Source organism: Hyperoodon ampullatus (assembly GCF_949752795.1).
Source record: "Hyperoodon ampullatus genome assembly, chromosome: X".
NCBI lineage: Eukaryota > Metazoa > Chordata > Mammalia > Artiodactyla > Ziphiidae > Hyperoodon > Hyperoodon ampullatus.
This window is the reverse complement of record NC_136913.1, coordinates 38035622-38055485: the sequence shown is the minus strand read 5'-3', so window position 1 is coordinate 38055485 and position 19864 is coordinate 38035622. Positions and strand designations below refer to the sequence as shown.

The 19864-nt window shown below is 36.7% G+C and overlaps 1 protein-coding gene across 4 annotated transcripts in view; it reads right to left on the bottom strand.

Annotated features, from left to right (window-relative positions):
- Positions 1 to 5302: 5302 nt before the first annotated feature.
- Positions 5303 to 19864, bottom strand: part of USP9X (ubiquitin specific peptidase 9 X-linked) — a gene marked incomplete at its 5' end in the record, with an annotated part of 93711 nt that continues 79149 nt past the window's right edge. For 2 of the 4 annotated variants that reach the window (XM_079727685.1, XM_079727684.1), the window contains 11 exons: positions 5303 to 5759; positions 7518 to 7613; positions 7917 to 8177; positions 8449 to 8605; positions 12067 to 12155; positions 12377 to 12597; positions 13067 to 13252; positions 15913 to 16042; positions 16564 to 16789; positions 17654 to 17777; positions 18168 to 18921. In XM_079727685.1, the coding sequence (XP_079583811.1) occupies positions 5622 to 5759; positions 7518 to 7613; positions 7917 to 8177; positions 8449 to 8605; positions 12067 to 12155; positions 12377 to 12597; positions 13067 to 13252; positions 15913 to 16042; positions 16564 to 16789; positions 17654 to 17777; positions 18168 to 18921 (2382 nt within the window). In that variant the 3' untranslated portion in view covers positions 5303 to 5621. The remainder of the gene's footprint in view (positions 5760 to 7517; positions 7614 to 7916; positions 8178 to 8448; positions 8606 to 12066; positions 12156 to 12376; positions 12598 to 13066; positions 13253 to 15912; positions 16043 to 16563; positions 16790 to 17653; positions 17778 to 18167; positions 18922 to 19864) is intronic. The other 2 variants (XM_079727687.1, XM_079727686.1) reach the window with 1 other exon arrangement.

Below are 19864 nucleotides of genomic sequence, written 5' to 3'. Positions count from 1 at the left end.
GAAGAGAAATAGAAAATGAATAACTTCTATCTATCTTGCAGGGTGGCCCCCGCCGGGCTCACTCTGGGGCAGGAGGGTGGCGAAGGGAAGGCAGCGAGGCCGGGGCAGCTGGAGGATACGCACCGTGGGGCGCCAGAAAGTCGGCCCGGTGTCTGAAGTCATGTACGTGAAAAGGGAACTGGAAGCCGTGACACAGAAACGTCTCAGAGGTCTGCCCCTACTGGACAGTACCGACAACTCCTCAAAGGTTCAGTTCCATCAAGCCTTTTCTTCATAAAAGTGGCCAATTTACAAGTTTATCACTAATTACACATAAAAATAGGGTTTTTATATTTCGGCAGGTTAATGGAAAAATAAGCAACTCGAGAAAAGCCCACCACAATGAAAAACTATTTCTAGATAAATGTTGATGGAGCCCAACGAGACGACCTTGTTTTCAGATGACAACTAAAAGCATTTCCATTTTACTCTTGAGCTGTGTACATCTCAGTGGAATGTATTTAAAACAATTAACTGATTTTTGTATGGGTCTGTAATTTGTTTTGTTCAGGAAAGTTTTAGTGTGGTTTAAGAACATTTCCCTTGAGACTTTACAACCTAAGAAAACGAGTTATTAAAGCCTTTGATATAACCCCAACTTTAAACTTTGAGGTATAAAAACTGTCAATTTTCTACCTACCTGTAAATTATCAGATTACAATGAAGCAGTTCAAAATATTAGTGGCCATATTTTCATTGTTGTGTTCATGTGGCTAAAAATACTTAAAATTCAAACGGTTTAATCCAACTGGAGTTTTCCAAACTGCAGAACACTAGTTTATTAATCTTCTGGTTCTCTTAAAAAAATAATAATAGAGTTTGAGGAAAATGAGAGTATGTCTTTTTCTTTAGCAGTAATCCTTGCAGTAACCCAACTGTAGGGAAGCACCAACAGGTTTCTATGGAAGTCATATTTCTTTGGAACATGGCAACAAATAATTACTTTTCAGATACCCAAAAGCAGAGCAGATGGAATTTGCTAGAGAATCAAGTGAATTTTCACTTCTATCACTCCCGTCAAATACGTGGCCTGCTTTACTTGATTTAAATGAACTTTGAAACAACAAAGTGCTTGACAAATCTTGGCCTTAGAATGAACGGTTAAGCCAGCAATTAGATCACAATCCCATTTTTGAAAGGCTTAGATGTGAATATAGAAAATAAGGGCTGAATTCCTCTACTTGTAAACATTTCCCCTTTCAAGTTCCCTTTAAATCGATTACACTTCTACTTTCCGTTTAGAAATCTTATTTTAATAAATAAAAGGGGAAACCGAAATTTAATTTATAAAGTTTTATTTTTGTATATGTGCTAAATCTTAGGAACTGTGGACAATCTTCAGTCAGTCTGTTGGCTTGTAAAAGGCTGAGAAGTATGTGATCTGGGTGGTGAGATTTCCTCTTGGGAATCTGGATTTCAAAATGAAAAAAAATTTTCACTCATTTGCCAAGTTTAAAACATGGTGCACCTTTCCCCCCTTTTTTCTTACACCTATAAATTCGGAGGAAAAGTGCTACATTTCTGCAAACGTAAAATAATCTAAAATAATCGTTGTAAATACAATCGGCAGCAAGTTCTTAATACATTTAGCACTTCTGTAGTGATTTACCAACACCCAAAACCTTATTTTCAAACACTAAACACTCACATAGGTGCAGGACCAATTTTGGTTGAGCCCTGCTAGGAAACCAGTACTGAATGGTTTTTCTCAGTAACACAAGAACTGGGGGGAGGGGAGGGGTGTTTTACTTTCTCGGCAGTATGTAGTACCTTCAAACTAGAGACCAAAATTGGGCACTTATGAAAAGGCAATTTTTTAAAAAATCCAGTTATAATTCTAAATAAGGCAGGATATATCCACCAAAGTAACCACAAAATTCAGCAAAGTAAGAGTTCACGGGAGAACATAAGCTGGAAAAATACTAAGAAAAAACGGAAAGGAACTATTTTGGAGTAGTCATCTGAGTATTCACAGACTTGCTTTCATTTACAAATGTAATTCAAATAAAAAAGGCTCCTCATCTTTTTAACCCACTACTAGGATTAAATACTTAAGTTGTTATCATTCACTAATAAAAGTTAATCATGAAAAAAATATAAAACATTTTAATTCTAAATTTGTACATATAACAGCTAAAAGAGACAAGGTTGGGAAATTAGCATTGAGAGAAAAATGAACCAAGACAAAAACCCCAAATATGATTATGTTCTTATTTCTGCCTCTACAATGCTGAACATGAAAATTTGGTTGGTGGAGGGCTTAGAAACAGCAGCAATATGGTTTTTACCAAGTTGTGCACTGAAATACTTAGATCCAATAGGGCAAAGCCCTTGTTCACACAGATTAACAATGAAAATATCTTCAGTCTTTTTGTTAACAGATTCTACTGTCTTCTATAAAGTAATCATGCCATTTAGAATTCCGGGGGTACTTCTTTGAAAGGAAGACTAGTGATTCTGCAACAAACATGTAAAGTAGGAAATATATATATGGCTCAAGAAATCAGTTGAGGGAGAATTAAATAATCTTTAGGCACTTTGAAGACTTGGAAGTTTAAAATGTGCCATTTATGTTCAGAAAAAGACCTCAAAATCCACCACTATGTTGCTCTTACAATAACATGCATCTTAAAATTTTCAGTTATACATTAATGCTTGCTTAAGAGTTAAATATAGAAAATAATTTGCACAAACAAACAAAAAGAACACTCTCCATTCACCTCTCCTAGATCCTGGTCACAACACAGACCACTCTTCCTCAAATGGAGGGGGAAAGGATTCACAAGCCCTCACCTGGCACTAGGGGACTTGTAAATTCAAAGCAACGGAAGGTGGGATCTCCCTCCAAGGAGAAAAATTCACAGCCTTTTAAAATGTCAGGTTTTTCATGTCTAGAAAGTCATTCGTTTTAAAATTAAGTATATTACATACTTTTTTGTTAAGGACCAGGAAACACAAAAATCATCTCAGATGGTTAGATGGTGTATTTAATGATAGCAACTTGTCCAAATAAATTTAGCCTATTCTGCTCATTGTTAAGGAGGCTTGGAATGAGGAACTTCTAAATTAAAATTACCAACTGGAACTGCAGACAGTGTGTATGACTCTGGCTCACACTTAACAAACTCAGATGTAATATACTTAAGGTAAAAACAGGATCTATGTGGTGTCAAAATTTCCTAATATTACAGAAAACCTAGAAGCACAGATTGACTACAGAGTACTGCAAATAAGATACCCAAAGCTTTATCTTAAATACCTGCCCCTTTTAATCACAAAATAACACAATTCTCAATTTTGTTTCTGCTTTGTTCAATTCCAACTATAGCCTTTTTGACAAAACATTTGCCTATTAACTGAATTGTAAAAAATACAACCAAGCTTGTGCTCATTAAATATACATGTATATAAAAAACATACAAAAAGTACAAGATTGATTATGTTAGGAAACTTTTACAGTGTCAACAATCCTGTTTTTCTCTAAATCTTTTAGTAAAGGGCCAAAGGTCAAATCTTTTTTTTTTTTTTTTTTTTTTTTTGCGGTACGCAGGCCTCTCACTGTTGTGGCCTCTCCCACTGCGGAGCACAGCCTCCGGACGCGCAGGCTCGGCGGCCATGGCTCACGGGCCCAGCCGCTCCGCGGCATGTGGGATCTTCCCGGACCAGGGTACGAACCCGTGTCCCCTGCATCGGCAGGCGGACTCTCAACTACTGCGCCACCAGGGAAGCCCAGGTCAAATCTTTCTGTGCACAAAAACTCAGTGTGACTGAACTCCTGAATTCAGTGTCATGCCTAGGCATGCTATGCACAGAATTATTATTATTATTTTTTTTTTTGCGATACTCGGGCCTCTCACTGTCGTGGCCTCTCCAGTCGTGGAGCACAGGCTCCGGACGTGCAGGTTCAGCGGCCATGGCTCACGGGACCAGCCGCTCTGCGGCATGTGGGATTTTCCCGGACCGGGGCACGAACCTGTGTCCCCTGCATCGGCAGGCGGACTCCCAACCACTGCACCACCACGGAAGCCCCTGAATTATTTTTAATATGCAGTCCTTAAAAAACAAACAAAAAAAGACAAAAAATTAACCAAAAAACCAAAACACACCACAGGACAAAAAGTTCTTCTTAAATCAAAGTCTACTTGTGAATTCAGCAAAATAATTTCTATAAAATAAAACAGCAAAATATTTAAATAGAATAGGGTGGACTGTATCTGTTTGCAGGGGTATTTGGTTTTTAGACAGGTTCCAAAAAATTACACACATTCAAGTGACCAATTCTCTTTTAAATACAGTATTAACTGATGAGTTCCTTATCTTTAATTAAATGCTTATTCTGAAATTATACCTCAATTATATTAACTAACCAGTTTCCTTTTTAATTAGACCCTGCTTCAAATGTTAAAATTTTTGGAATAATGGAAAAGGAGCTAGGACAATTCTTGCTTTCAAGTAAAACTGTGACTGAGCAGAAGCTCAGCCAGACATCTTGGTGCAGTGGTACTCCAAGTATTGTAGGATTCTGATGACTTCCACTTCACTGGGATCCAGCAGAAGGAAAGTTTTAAAAGGTTCTCCTAATAAGCTCTACCAAAGAAACAGAACAAGCACACCAAATACAGTCTTCTATTATGCTCCAAGCATCCTGGCATAGCAAATTTTTGCATATTTGTTTTAAATCTTTTAAAATTCCCATTACTGATACTTAAGTTTCCTTATCCCACCCAGAGGTTGAACTGTCAAACATTAGATGTAAGCAACATATGTATAACTGAAAACCACCTGTTTATCACATTTCTCTCCTTGTTTTGTATTTTATATTCTAGGTGCAAGAAAAGCTCTGAGCAATACAGCTGTCGCACTGGGACAACTGCTGTCATTATGGTAATTTTTTCCTCATTGGCTACACTAACCTGGTGTGAAGCCATGCTACATGTTACAGCGTAACTATAGCTTCAAAGTGATTAACCTAACCTCAGAATAAAAAGGCAATGAAAAAGATCTAGAAACAATGTTACATCACCAAATTTTCCACATCAACCAAATAATTTAAAGGTTACCAGCCTTTCACTGCTCATAATAAAACTGACTCCAGTGGCAAAGAATTAACATGAAACTATTGGTGTGGTTGAAATGGATGGGCTCTGGTTTGTTGCTGTTGGTTTATTTTTTGTTTTTGTAAAGGAGTTGATCCAACTGCCGTTAAGGCAGGCAACACTGGTTGCAGAGTGCAATGGGTATAACAAGGAAGTAACTTTTGTAGGTTTTGTAGATCTGTTGAGTCTCATCAAGAAAAAAGTTTCTTGCTTAAGAATTAACAGTCAAACATTAATATACTATATACACCTTTGCCATTTACACGTTAGCATCAGGCCATTTATTACAAAACACTATACACTTTCCACTGCAGGCGGGTTATATATTGACAGCAAATTTCTGCAGGTAAGACAGTGAATAAACTTTCCACTCCATGTTGATTAGGAATAGTTTTTCTAGTTTTAAATATTAGCCAGACAAAGAAAAAGGTTGGACTGTAAGGCCTGGGTGCACAGTCTTGATGGAACCAGTTAATCATGTGCATTTCACTGATCCTTCGTCTGAGGTGGGGATACTTCTTCACTGCCTTCATAATTTTCTTGTGCTCGTTGGCCAGTTCTCTGAGGGTTGTTCATGTGATGTGCCGCTGGGCCTGTATACGGCTGTCCATGCACATGGTTATTCTGGGAGGGGAGAAGAGATCTGCATGTTAAAACTTTTCATATATTAAACTTCAACTTTAAAGATCACAGGCTGAAGTTTGTGGAAATGTAAACATTTCTTTTATTCCTAGGACTTAAAAAGAGTAAATATACTTGGGCTAATGATGGAAAAGAAAAAAAAAAGTGGTTTGAAAGAGAAAAGGTAGCCTAAATTTAAAAGGTAGCCTAAATTCAAACCCCAAAGCCCCAAATAAAAGCAGTGTAGGTCTGTTTAATTCTTTGGCCAAAGTGATTTTAAGTGCCAAAAATTATTTAGATTCAAGTCTGACAAATAAGGGATAACACAGCCCATTATTGTTTGTGGTAAAAAATATTCATGAAAAGGGGGGCTTCCCCGGTGGCGCAGTGGTTGACAGACAGTCCGCCTGCCGATGCAGGGGACGCGGGTTCGTGCCCCAGTCCGGAAAGATCCCACATGCCGCGGAGCGGCTGGGCCCGTGAGCCATGGCCGCTGAGCCTGCGCGTCCGGAGGCTGTGCTCCGCAACGGGAGAGGCCACAACAGTGAGAGGCCCGCGTAGCGCAAAAAAAAAAAAAAAAAAAAAAGAAAGAAAGAGAAAAAATTCATGAAAAGGGATCTGTGAGCTGGAACACATCTATCCTCACTCTTCTGAGCACCCTGAAACTCCCATATGAGAAATCTGATTGAATGATCATATGAGGTCTGCATGAGCAACAAACCTGAACACAGGATGATGTTAATGAAAACAAAACAACACTGAAAATAATGGATTAACCAGGCATGATTAATATGAGTTTTCTCAGGGCCGAGGAAAGTAACTCTTCTTGTGGATTTGGGTCCTTAATGTTTTAAACCACTGAACTCTCATTTTTCTCTACATTCCCACCAGTCAAGCCAAGAAGATTATAGGCTTTAACTTTCTGTAATTTCTATTACGAAAATTAGTATGTTGAATATGCATTCTCCAGTCATATTCAACATTTCTAGTCAGCATGCTTCTATTTCCACCCTGAAATATAAGACAGAATGCTTAAATAATGGTTCCGAAAGCATGGTTCCTAGACCAGTAGCAGCAGCAGCAGCTGGGAACTCGTCAGAAATGTACTGAATGAGAAATGCTGGGGTGGGGCCTAGCACTCTGCTGCAACAGCTCACCAGGGGATTCCCATGTTTGTGCAAGTTTAAGGACCACTGCCTCAAAAGATCTGAATTAGTCACATCTGGGGTTTAGAAAGAGACGCTCTCATTTAGAACGTTTCTTCATCTAAATTTATTTAGTTATTGATTTCACAGAAAAACTCATGGAAATCTGTCAAATCCCTGATTTTTTTCCAACAATTTTTACTGTCATTGAAGTCTTGGTTATGCTAAGTAATAAGCAAACACTTCTCCCTTCACTGCCATATCTTAGTGCCTTCAAAATCCACTCGCACACTTAGCCTAACAGGAAATGTCGTCTTAATCCATTATACTAAATATTGATTATCATTTTATATTGACGTGAATAATCACAGTTTTACGAACGTCATCTACTAGTACAAGAGGGGCACATATCTGACCAGGAAAACACCACAGGGGCAAGCTCAAACAAGCCACATTGTGACCCCATGCTAACCATTCCTCTTTTGATCATGCCCCCAAAGCTAGTCTAGATAATCCCTCTATTAGTTTACAGTCACAACAAAAAACTTAGCCATCCTTTAAATAAAGCATAAAGATTGGTTCTAGGGAATAAAAACATGAACCAAGCCCAATATACCTGCTGATACTGAGATCCAGGTGAATGGGGGTATAATGGGGCATCTTCAGGTGGAGGAGACTCATGCTCATCTGGGGCATCTTGGTCATCTGGCTCCTGATTTTAAATATTTAAAGATAAAGAATTATGTAGCCAAATTCAAGTTTATTTTTAATTTTTTTCTATTTGAAATAAAATCTTTAAAATCTAAAACTGACCCACTAACAACTTTTCTTTTACTACAGATAAAGTAACTGAAAGGAACCTGATTTGGGTTCTCTTAGAAATACTAGATTCAGGCAATTTCACAAATATTTCTCTAAAAGAAGGCTCCCTCATTAAGACCACATATAAACAAAACTTCAACATAATTTTTTCCCCATTAATACATAAACACTGGCCTATAAAGTAAAGAATTACTTTGCTTTCTTCCATTTCTATCTGCTGCACACTGGTGGCTTTTTTTACCTCCTCTGGACAGAGTTCACAAGCTTTTGCAAGTGTCATCCTAGCACTATGTGATCTCTCCAAGAAATAACCATTTGATGTTTCATTGCTTTGCACCGGAGGAGACCAATTGTTGTAAGTGTATTGAGGATTGCCAGTGTATGGTCGTCTTTCAAGTTCATCTCCAAGCCATTCCACTGCCCAGGTCCACTTTCTTTTAAGATCTCCATTGCCCTTCAAAAGAAAATAAAACTATATATGTAAAAGGTTTTGGAATGCTTTTCAAAGGTAACTTTAAACGACAACTCCAAATTTTCACAATTCTCTTTTAAAACAATCCTTAATTCTGATTCAGATTTCTACAAAATTATATGTGTGTGTGTATATATATACACATATATATATATATATATATAGAGAGAGAGAGAGAGAGAGAGAGAGAGAGCGAGAGAGCGAGTGAGAGAGGGAGGGAGAGAGAGAGAGAGAAAGGGAGAGAGACCCTCACCTGCAGAATCTGGTAAGCAACAGGACAATTGCTAAAGAGAGCTACCATACATTTTATACACTGGTATGCTCTTTTTTGATAGTGATTCTTAGAGCGCTGGATTGTGTCAAAGAGCCCATCTCGGTCATCTGGGATTCCTTTAAGTGCATTATGAATTCTGAAAGAGAACCAGATAAATAAAAACTTCTAAAATCAAATAGCAGCTAACATTACTGAGTGCCTACTATGTGCCATTCAATAAATGTCTTTGATGTAGTCATGTAATCTAATGCTAGACAGTAAGTCCTCTTCTTAAACCCTTGAACACAGATAAGAAAAACAGAGAGGTTAAAAGGCTTGCAACCCAAGGTCATATGGCCGCCTACTACCAATTTATTACCAATCCAAAATAACAAATATCATATGATTCCAGTTATATGAGGTATTTAGAGAATAGGCAAAAATCAGAGAAAGCAAGAATAATGGGTACAGAGTTTCAGTTTGGGATGATGAAAAAGTTCTGGAGATGGATAGTGGTGATGGTTAACACAATATTGTGAATGTACTTAATTCCACCAAATTGTACACTTAAAAATGGTTAAAATGGTAAATTTTGTTATGAATATTTTACAATTTTTCAAAAAATATTTAAAAATTTACCTGCCTGCAATTCTACTACTCTAAGCTATATATCCAAGAGAATTGAAAACAGGTGTTTAAAAAGAAATACAAAACTTGTACATGAATGTTCACAACAGTATTATCCACCAAAAGGTGGAAACAACCCAAATATCTACCAACAGATGAACGAATATACAAAATGTAATGTACCCATACAATGGAATATTATTCAGCCATAAAAAGCAATGAAGTACAGATATGTACTCTAACATGGATGAATGTGAAAACATTATGCCAAGTGAAAGAAGCCAGATACAAAAGAACACATTGTATGATTCCATTCATAAGAGATGTCCAGGCAAGTCCTGGATATTTTGCCTACGGACAAATTCATAGAGATAGAAAGCAGATTAGTGGTTGTCAGCGGCTGGGGGATGGGAGGACTAGGGAGTGACTGCTTAATTGGGTTTGGATTTTCCTTTTGGAGCGATGAAAATATTCTGAAATAAGACAGTGGTAATGGTTGCACAACATTGTGAATGTACTAAAAGCCACTGAATTGTATGCTTTAAAATGGTTAAAATAGTGAATTTTATGGTAAGTGAATTTTACCTCAATAAAGAAACAATACCTAAAAAACCTTTTGTATACCTTATATTTTACTTAATAGAATGTTCCAAATCAAAATTCAAGTTTGTTTTGTTTTTTTGTATTACATGCATTTATAAAATCTGTTTTGTTTGGAAATCATGACTTTGTAATTTTGCAAAGTTTAATCATTTCAGACCACACAATCAACCATGTACAGGCTTCCTGCTATTTAATCTGAAACACTGCAGTGTATATTCTGTTTTTACCTTCAGTTTTGTCAAGTGATAATGAATCAAGTGCTTTCAAATGCCACTTTTATCAATATTACCTTTCCCTCCCTTGTTCCCCAATGCTTAACGGTGCCAGGCCCACGGGAGATGCTCCATAAATACACACTGCTTACTAAATGACCTAAAAAGCCCACTATGAGAAAATTATTTTCAAGCTTGGTGCCAGGGACTCAACAACAATCTTATCATTACACAAAAGTCAAATTCCCATGTTTAATCCAGCACACATGCCTTTAGCATTATTACTTGCTCTAATGAAACAAGAGAACTAAGATGTGGCTAATTGGCTTAAAGCTATAAATGCTTACACTATTTTCAAAAGAAAACAATGAAAAGTTAGATTCCATTTCAACCAACTCTTAAGTTTCAGATCCTTTGATCATATTGAGAAGAGTACTGGTAGTATTAAAAATAAGCAGCTATAGTTTTAGAACTACTAAATTTTGTGTTTAATGAAAATTGATTTCTGGTTTAATGCTATTTTTACAATATTAATTCAACTGTTGGAAATCTATGATGGTAATTCTGGTGAATAATTTGAAAATATTATCTCATGAATTCTGGCATTTGCAATCCCCACTAAGACTCAAGATTTTAATTTCTCTTTAAGCATTTTGTTGTTATAAAACTATGTAGGTATGTATGTATGTATGCATTTATTTATTTTTTGTGTGGCCGTGCCGTGCAGCATGTGGGATCTTAGTTCCCTGACCAAGGACTGAACCCTTGTCCCCTGTAATGGAAGCAAAGAGTCTTAACCACTGGACTGCCAGGGAAGTCCCAGGTTTCTGTTTTAATTATTACACTGACAGACAGGAGGCAGTCTGTTATATAGATTCTCAATTGTTTCTCAACATAAACTCTTACACTATTGTCCATGTAGGGAGGGAAGTTATAAAATCTGGCAAAGTTGCCAACTAATTCCATAGTTCATCATCATCTGTATTGCTCTTGGGATTAAGGATAATGTATTAAGCTTTTACGTAAAAAGAGGAATTTTGGAGAAAGCTTAAGGGACCGCTAAGCTGAATAACCTTAGCCCTAAATTAATAAATATTAAAAATAAAATTTAAAAATTAAATAATAAAATAAAAATAAATAAAAAATTGCTAACTCCTAAACCTCTCGTATGTATACCGAAAAACTAGTTACGGTTCATGCTCATTTATTCACGGATTCCATATCTGCAGTTTTGCCTACTTGCTAAACTTTATCTGTAATGGCAAAAATCAATTCTTTGCAATTGCAGTCACGTGCAGAGTAGCAAAAACATCTGAGTTGCCCAACACACGTTCCCATCTGAAGTGGAACAAAGTGATATTCGGCCTTGTTTTAGCTCATACTGTAAACAAGTATCCTTTTTCCCATCTATTTCAGTGACAGCTTTTCACATTTTTGTGCTTTGTGTTGATCTCACTGTTTAGAAAGGGCCTCAAATGTGTAGTGCTGAAGTGCTGTCTAATGTTCCTAAGCCCAAGAAGGCTGTGATGTGCTTTGCAGAGAAAATATGTGTCAGATAAGCTTTGTTCAGACCCGATTAATTGTGAATTCAACGTTAATAAGTCAGCAATATATTAAATAAGGTGTCTTTAAACAGAAACACACATTAAAAAAAGGTTATGTATTGATTGGTTGAAAAAAAAAACCAGAGACTGGCCAGAACCTAACCCTGTTTTTCCCCCAGGAGCAATGATTTAGTATTTGCTCATTCAGTGTTCACAGTGACTTTCAGACCATAACTACCATGAATAATGGGAACTGACTGTACTTACTGAAGGCACTATTTTTAGATAACCAAATGTTATCTCATGTAATTCTAAAACTAACGTAATCTAATCCTAAAATAACCCTAGAGTATCATTAATGAAATTGAAACATTTACAAAAAAATCCCCCCAAACAAAAAACACAACAACAATTGAAAGAAAAAGGTTAGTATATTAAGTATGCAACTTGGGCAATGAGAGCAAAAAGTAAAAAATGAAATAAAACTGTGAGCAAGGGGGAACCTTTTTATTCATGTTCTGTTTAAGATAAAACATTTATTAGATATTCAAGAGGTTAAAAAAAAAAATATGTGCCGACTGGTAATTTCAGTTACTCTAAAAGCTGGGCAAGGAACAAAAAAGGGTATCTACCTGTGAGTCTGCCAGGAGTCCTCAATCAGTAAGATCTGCAAAAGCAGATCCAAATAGGGCCGGAGTTCATAGGTATAGGAATATGCAACCTAAAAACAGGTAAGACATGGTGAAGAACTTATTTAAAGCAGCAACAGTGGTGATCCTTTTGTAATGTGTAATGTATAAAAATATCAAATCACTATGTTGCATACCTAAAACTAATATAATTGTAAAGTCAATTATACTTAAAAAAAACTATTTAAAAAAATAAAATAAAGGAACAACAAATCAAATTATAGAGACATATGAATGTATATTTTCCTTTAACCTGCCAGAGAAGTTCACTGAGGACAGTAGATGAGAACTGAGGATTCTCCCAGCAGCAAAAACGAAGCAATTTGACGGTTTCCTCTGAGTTACTGCAGTCCTCAATGATTTTCTTCACATAACTTGTCCTCACAAATAAAATGTCTGCCACATTCTGCTGAATTGGCATTATAGGTTGTGATAAATTAGGATCACCGAAAGGATTGGGAAGAGGAGGATTACCTAGAATACAGATTTGTCATCAATGAAAAACTAATCGGCTTCTCCACAATGATACTCAGCTTTCACCACAGAAAACAGCTTATGAATTTTTTGTTTTATGAAAATAATATTTTAAATCAAGTTTCCTGAGTACAACAAAGAAAGTAATATTAAGCATTATAATGATCACATATATCAAGATGATAAAATGTAAAACTGAAATGCCAACACTGGCGTTTTCTTTATATAAAAGTTAATTCTTAAACTACTTCATAAACAAGGTACCAACCTCAGTAGCAAGTAGACAGAAAGACTCCCTTCAAATATGAGAAAAAGGTATAGGACTCAAAATATTATAAAATATTCCAAAGCATGGACTTTCAGACTCTTGTTTTATTTTTAAATATCTTTGGAATTACTTTGAATCAGGTACTATATATGGCCAGCAGTACTTTAAAACCAATGTAAAGAATGGAGTATTTGACTTTACCGTTGATTGAAGACTGCATTCTTGACGAGACATTGCAGCATCGGATTAGCTGTGATACTACTGAGTATAATTTGCCTAATTCAGCATACTGATACTTGATTGGAGGACCTGGACCTTCATCTAAAGACACAAGCATAAAGGTAGCAGGTACACTCAATTTCAGAAGCTGTGTCTTCTCTGCCACACCTACAATAAAGAAGGGAGAAGCAGGAAGAGAGGGGAAGAATTATATGAGAGGAAAGAACTGGGACGGAAGGGCTTCATAATGAAATATTTTTCTACAACTTTTATGATCAGAAGATCACTTTTACTTAGCATTCAGAGTATTATTTAATCAGAACCAAAAATCTACTGAGTTAGTATAACTGGATTTAAGTATTAAAATGGTTAAACAGTGACTATGACTTTCCAATCCTACTGGGCATAAGGAAGAGAAACACCTTCTATGGCCTGGGGAGTCTCGGGAACTGCCTAGTCTGCAATCCTCATCATTAGATGAATGACGAAAACTGAGAAATAAGAATTCTTTTATGACTTGCCTTTCTTCCTCAGCCAAGCTTCTTGAAAGACGCCTAAACTCATTCCCTCTACTTTCTCGTCTTCCCAGTCCTCAACCCATGCCTATTTGGCTTCTGCCCCCTTTTCTGGTTTAAAGCTAAGGAATAGTTCTGAAACCATAACCATTTCCTCCTTTCTTGGGTTCCTCTCTTATTTTCTTTCTACCTCTTCTTATTCTTATTTGTGAGTCCTCCTTCCTCTCTTCAAAAGTGATGGTCCTCAAAGTTCCCACGTCAGGCTATCTTCTCACACCGTATGCCTTCCCTGGACGATCAAACCCACTCTAATGGCTCCAAGTTCCAGCTATTTTCATTCAACTGATTCCAAAATATTTCCAGACAAATAGATCACCACTCTACTGGACATCTCTATTTGGGTGTCACAAAGACTCAAATTCCCTGTCCACGTTCTTCCTCCTGTGTTTCCCTTCTCAGTACATGGCACTACTACCTGCTCAGTTTGTCAAGCTGGAATTCTGGGCATCATTCTTAACATCTCTTCCGTGTTCCCCTTCCCTGAATATCCAATCACCAAATCCTATTGTCCTTATCTCCAATAAAAAGCACCAGAATCTGACTACTTGTATCCCACTCACTGCCAGTTCCTCAGTATAAGCCACAACGATTTTCTATCTATAGATTACTTTAACAATCTCTGGTCTTACTCCCCAATAATCCATTCCACACTGCAGCCTGGATCTTTCTAGAAGCCATGTCTATTCAAAACTCTACAATGGCTCATCAATGCCCTCAGGATAAAGTCCAGAATCTCTCACAAGGCTTGATAGAATAGCACAATTAGAAAATTCTGCTCACCACTCCTGCCATCCCCATATTACATCAATTCTAGTCAGACTGAATAACTTTCATTTCCTCCAATGAGCCATGCTGAGTTTATTCCAAGTCTCTGCACCTGCTGTTCACTCTGGATGGAAAAACTCAACCAATTCCCACATCTTCTCCACTAAGTCCCCCACACTCCCCCTATGATGTACTTCCATAGCACTTTGTATTTTCCCCATTATAGCCATGAACATATTTTATGGCAAGTACCTTTTAATTTGCTTCTATACCCCATTAGAAAATAGGTGTCTTATTTATTGCCATGTTCCAAGAAGTATAATAAATACAGGTCCACAAATCCCTTATCTGAAATCCTGAGATTCAAACAGCTCTTAACATCAATATAAACAAAGTTCATTCATAAACTTGCTGTGAAAATCTGGCCTGAACTGACAAGAGGCTATTTACAGTCTTCAATCATCCCCTCTCAGTGTGAATATTCACGTGTATGATTACAAAGTGCTGTTTCGGACCCTGCTCTAGGGATGTTACATAATTCAGGGCACATGGGCTATTTTACCTTTCTTAAAACCAAACAGTTCTGAACCACAAAGCATATCTATCTATCTGGTCCTAAGGATTTCGTATTAAAGTTTATAGACCCATATTTGCTTTTAGCAGGGAAATTTTAATTAGATTAGATTATGGACCAACGATGCATGTTTTCTGAACAGGGAATACCTAAAAAGGGAGTTAACAGAGTGAGATTTTTATAAATACCTAAGATTTGGCATTTCTAAGTGTGAAATACAGATTCCCCTTATGCTTGTTTGCGTAAATATTCTTTTCAACTACAAATATGCAAGCATCTCCAGTATGGGAAGGTAAGGGAAAAGACGACAAACGCAAAGTAGAATGTTGCTTATGTTAAAAGGGCCATGGATCAACTGGCGATTGGTAAGTTCATGCACAAAAAACCTGGAATGACAGGGATGTTTGGGTTTAGAACTTAACATAAATAACAGATAATTTAAGTGAATATTTATATTATCCCTGATTTTAATTTAGTTTACGTCAACAAAAACTTACGTACAGACTAAGTCCTTTACCCAAACTTGGTGAGTATTACACATCCATCTGGGACCTTTTGAAAATGTGGATTCCTTGTGTTAGCTCTCAGAATTCTTATTCAGTTGGTTTGGGATGGGGCTTAGGCATCAGTATTTAAAAGAAAAAAAGGTCTAGCACCACTACTTTAGGAGATAAAAATATGATTAAGATACAGATTTTGACCTGTGTCTGGTGCAGAGATAAGACACATGCATAAATAATGATAAAGTACAAGGTGAAAAGTGCAGTGTAAAAAAAAAAAGTTTCAGATAAAATTCACAATAGGTTTTATGGAACACTGTTTCTATTTTAGACCAGGTTATATTTCATCATGTGACTTACATGACTTCATTACTTAATACATTAAGAGAGAATTATGAAAACTTAAATTCTTACCTAAATTGGCATACATTACAAACAGGTTGAAATACTGCTGTAAATGACGCCCATGCTCTGAAACTTCTCTTCTCAGTAGATTTAGTACTGCTCTTAGTAAGTGATCACTCAGGCTTAAGTTGTCATAAGCCTGTAAAAGATAAAACATTGGTTGTTTTTCAGCAACAAGGTGCAGGTATGATATAATTCTCTTTGCATGAAAAAGGGACATGCACATATACATGTTAAATATAGGCAGAAATTTCTGGAAGGACTGATCACACAAGAAATTATTAAAAAGGGTTGCTTTTTAGGAAAGGGGATGATGATCCAATGTAGATTTCATTATAGAGGCTTAATACTGTTCTAAGTTTTAACAAATGGAAGTCCATTTAAATTTATATACAATTTATATAAAAGTAAGTGTATAACTAAGCCACTGAACGTAACTGAATTAACAGAAAATTCCGTTATGTTTTAAAGAGCCAATAGTCACTATTCACTGCTGGGAAGTACTTTTAATGGAACTCATATAAACACTGAGTTATCGGACTATATGGTTATTACATGCTCATGAACGTTTGTTAGGTAAACATACCAACAGATGCACATATATTTGTGACTTCAACTTCCAGGAAACAGAATTTATTTCTGTTAACTGGGCAAAATTACCTGACTAGAAGGTCCTGGAGATGCAAAAGGTGAAGGACATGGCCCATCTTGCAAGGAAAAATGTGCAATAAAAACTATAAGTTTTGCAAATGCACCTCTCACTTCTGCACTAGGGCACTCCAGAAGGTATTCAGAGAAGCGATTTGAAACATTAAAAAGGACATTGTGAGCAAACCAAAAACGTACATTCTTGCTGTGACGAAGGAGAATACATAATGCATCATACCTAAGACAAAACCAAACAAAAATCTATGAATATCGATTCAGTAACATGTTTCCTATAGTACAGGGATAGGTCTCTATGAACCAAACAAACAAACAAAAAAATCAAAGAACTTCTTTTACTACTGGAGGGAGAGAACCAGCAATGGTAGCTTCTAATACTAATATTAAAAAGATAAATACTATGACTTGGTCTATTCTCACAGAGTGACAAAATAAATAGATGAAAACTTATACAGGCTTCTACAAATCCATGACCAAACTCTTCCTAGGTTCAATGACAAAACAATAATCCCCATTCCCTTAACATCTTACTACTAGAATAGTAAGTAAATATTGTTAAATCGAGGTATTTTAATGGCCTCTAAATTTATACAATTAGAAACTTAAACTCATTTTAAGTTTCTACCTTTTTAATCTATGGCTGAATTTAATCTAGGGAAGCTAAAATGTTAATACTTTTGTGATTAAATAGCTTAGACTTTTAAGTATCATCCTGTAATGTTTTGTACAGAGATGTCAAAGATATGATACAAGGTAACAGAAGCAGAAGCCAACTTCTGAATAATAAAAGGTGGTATTTAATCTCAGTAATTATTTTTTAAAATTTATTTATTTTATACAGGTTCTTATTAGTTATTTATTTTATACATATTAATGTATATATGTCAATCCCAATCTCCCAATTCATCCCACCACTCAGTAATTATTTAAATATGATTTCTCTCACTATTGCTACCAAGATTTTTAAAATTCTGCATTCCAAATCTGAAATGAGATTATCATGGCTTGGAAAAAATAAAGCAGTATATTAAAGAACCAAACCTAATGCCAGTAACAATAGGAATGAAAATTCAAAGCAATGTACCAATCACTGGCAGAGCCACGGACTACTTTCTTGGTGTGAAATCCTGTGGTAAAGAGGAACCTAGCGGCAAGCTGAATACTAATCATAGTGATTTCTTCTGCTTCAGGCAACAGGTGATCTTGCCCTAAAAATAAAATGTAGATTAAAAAACAGTCGAACAAATTTCTGTGCTCAAGCCCCATTTTCATTTTCAAAAACAAATCTGCATTATCAACAATTTTCCAAGTCCTATGTTAAAACCCCTGGGCTACTTATGAAATAATTCTTAGTAGCTCAGTAAAGCACCCTTCAACTAATGCTTGAGTAAAAAAACCAAACTGTTGTAACAAACAAAAGCTCCTCTGTCTCTAAATGGCAAGACAATATATACCGCTCAAAGGTAACAGTCATCTGAAACACGACTTTCTAACAACCAAAAAGAAAGAAAACAAACATGTTGATGCCTGCTAAGAAACCCTGCAAGTAAAAGAAGAGGTATGCTTTATTACTAAGAAGCTAAATTCTTGATACTTACCTGGAGGAGGATTTAAGTAAACACCATTACATGTAAGCAGTTTTTTCATAAACTGAAAATATTCCATACTGTACTGCATTCGGTTATGCATGAACTGCACATTCTGTTTCCGTACACTTCTCTCAATGGCTGATGGCATAATAATCTGATGGGGTCTTGTGGTGATAGCAAGCTCTGATATATACCTTATCAACTCATCACCTTGGTCTATTGTGTCCAATCGTTCATAAAAAAGTATATAAGCATTCCACCACCTTTTCTGGCGCCTGTATGACATGCGCTTCATCATGTGATCAAATACTTCTCCCATGTACTCTCCACCAAAACACTGGTTTTTCATTTCTTCATCGTCATCCATTTTACATTCAGTTACATCTCCATCATCAAATTTATACCAGCGATTTCTCTCGCCATCTCCTCCGTTCCTTTGAATGATGTAAGAGTAGTAATGTCCCCCGCTCGCCTGACCGCTGTGTACAAGCACCCCCACAAGTCTGTATTTCGTGCTTCCTGCTGGCTCACTGTCAGACTGCTCATTCTGTTGTATCAACTGACTCTCTGGGTTTACGTTATCTCCTTCCAGCTTTGCAACACCAGCAACTGTGTAAGGTTCCATGTCCAGTTCGCGAGGAAATTCAAAGTAATCATTAAACTTGATTGCACATTCTCTTTCCCAGTCATAGTCGAATCGTTTTAGTTGGATAGCGAGAACAGGAGGTAATTTTTTAATAAGCAAGCGCTTTACAGTATCAACCTAAAATGAACAGAGCAAATTACTAGATGTTCTCTTATAATCCACTGCAAAAAAACACAAAATTTAAAACTCTACTATTAAATTCTCAGGATTAATCTGAAATTTTAAGTATGAACAAATACATGATAATGAACATAATCAGAGCATTTGTCGGTTGATATTTTTAAAATGTTCACTAAAACTAATACGAAGCAGCTGATGCCTTTTGCTACAACTTGCAAAAATTAGTGATATACATTATTTGCTGTCTGATTTCTATACTGGAAGTGCTATCTAGCCATTATTACTTGTTTGATATTTACTGTTATTTTAATGAAGTTTGCTGTGAGCAAACTATAGAAATATAATAGCAGCAGCTAATATTTATTGGGCAATTAGGTACCAAGTTATATGATGCTAAGTGCTGTCCAAGTAGTAACATGTTTAATCCTCCCAACCCTCCCAACCCTGAAACTTAAGGATAAGAATTAGGAGTAGTAGAGAGAGAACTTGCCTCAAGTCTCAGAGCTGGGAGCGGCAGGGAGTATGACTTTACAGCTCATGATCTCAACCTCTAGATTTTTTTTTTTTTTTTTTTTTTTTTTTTGCGGTATGCGGGCCTCTCACTGTTGTGGCCTCTCCCGTTGCGGAGCACAGGCTCCGGACGCGCAGGCTCAGCGGCCATGGCTCACGGGCCCAGCCGCTCCGCGGCATGTGGGATCTTCCTGGACCGGGGCACGAACCTGTGTCCCCTGCATCGGCAGGCGGACTCTCAACCACTGCGCCACCAGGGAAGCCCTCAACCTCTAGATTTTAATACCTCTCTAAGTGGTATGTAAAGTCAAAACAATACAGGTGACTTACAGGTGAGAGGGCTTGGGAGCCCAGAAAAATACACATTATTTCCCATATGTATGCGTAAATTGTCTCTCCTAAAGAACTGTTAAATGCCCACAGGCAAAAA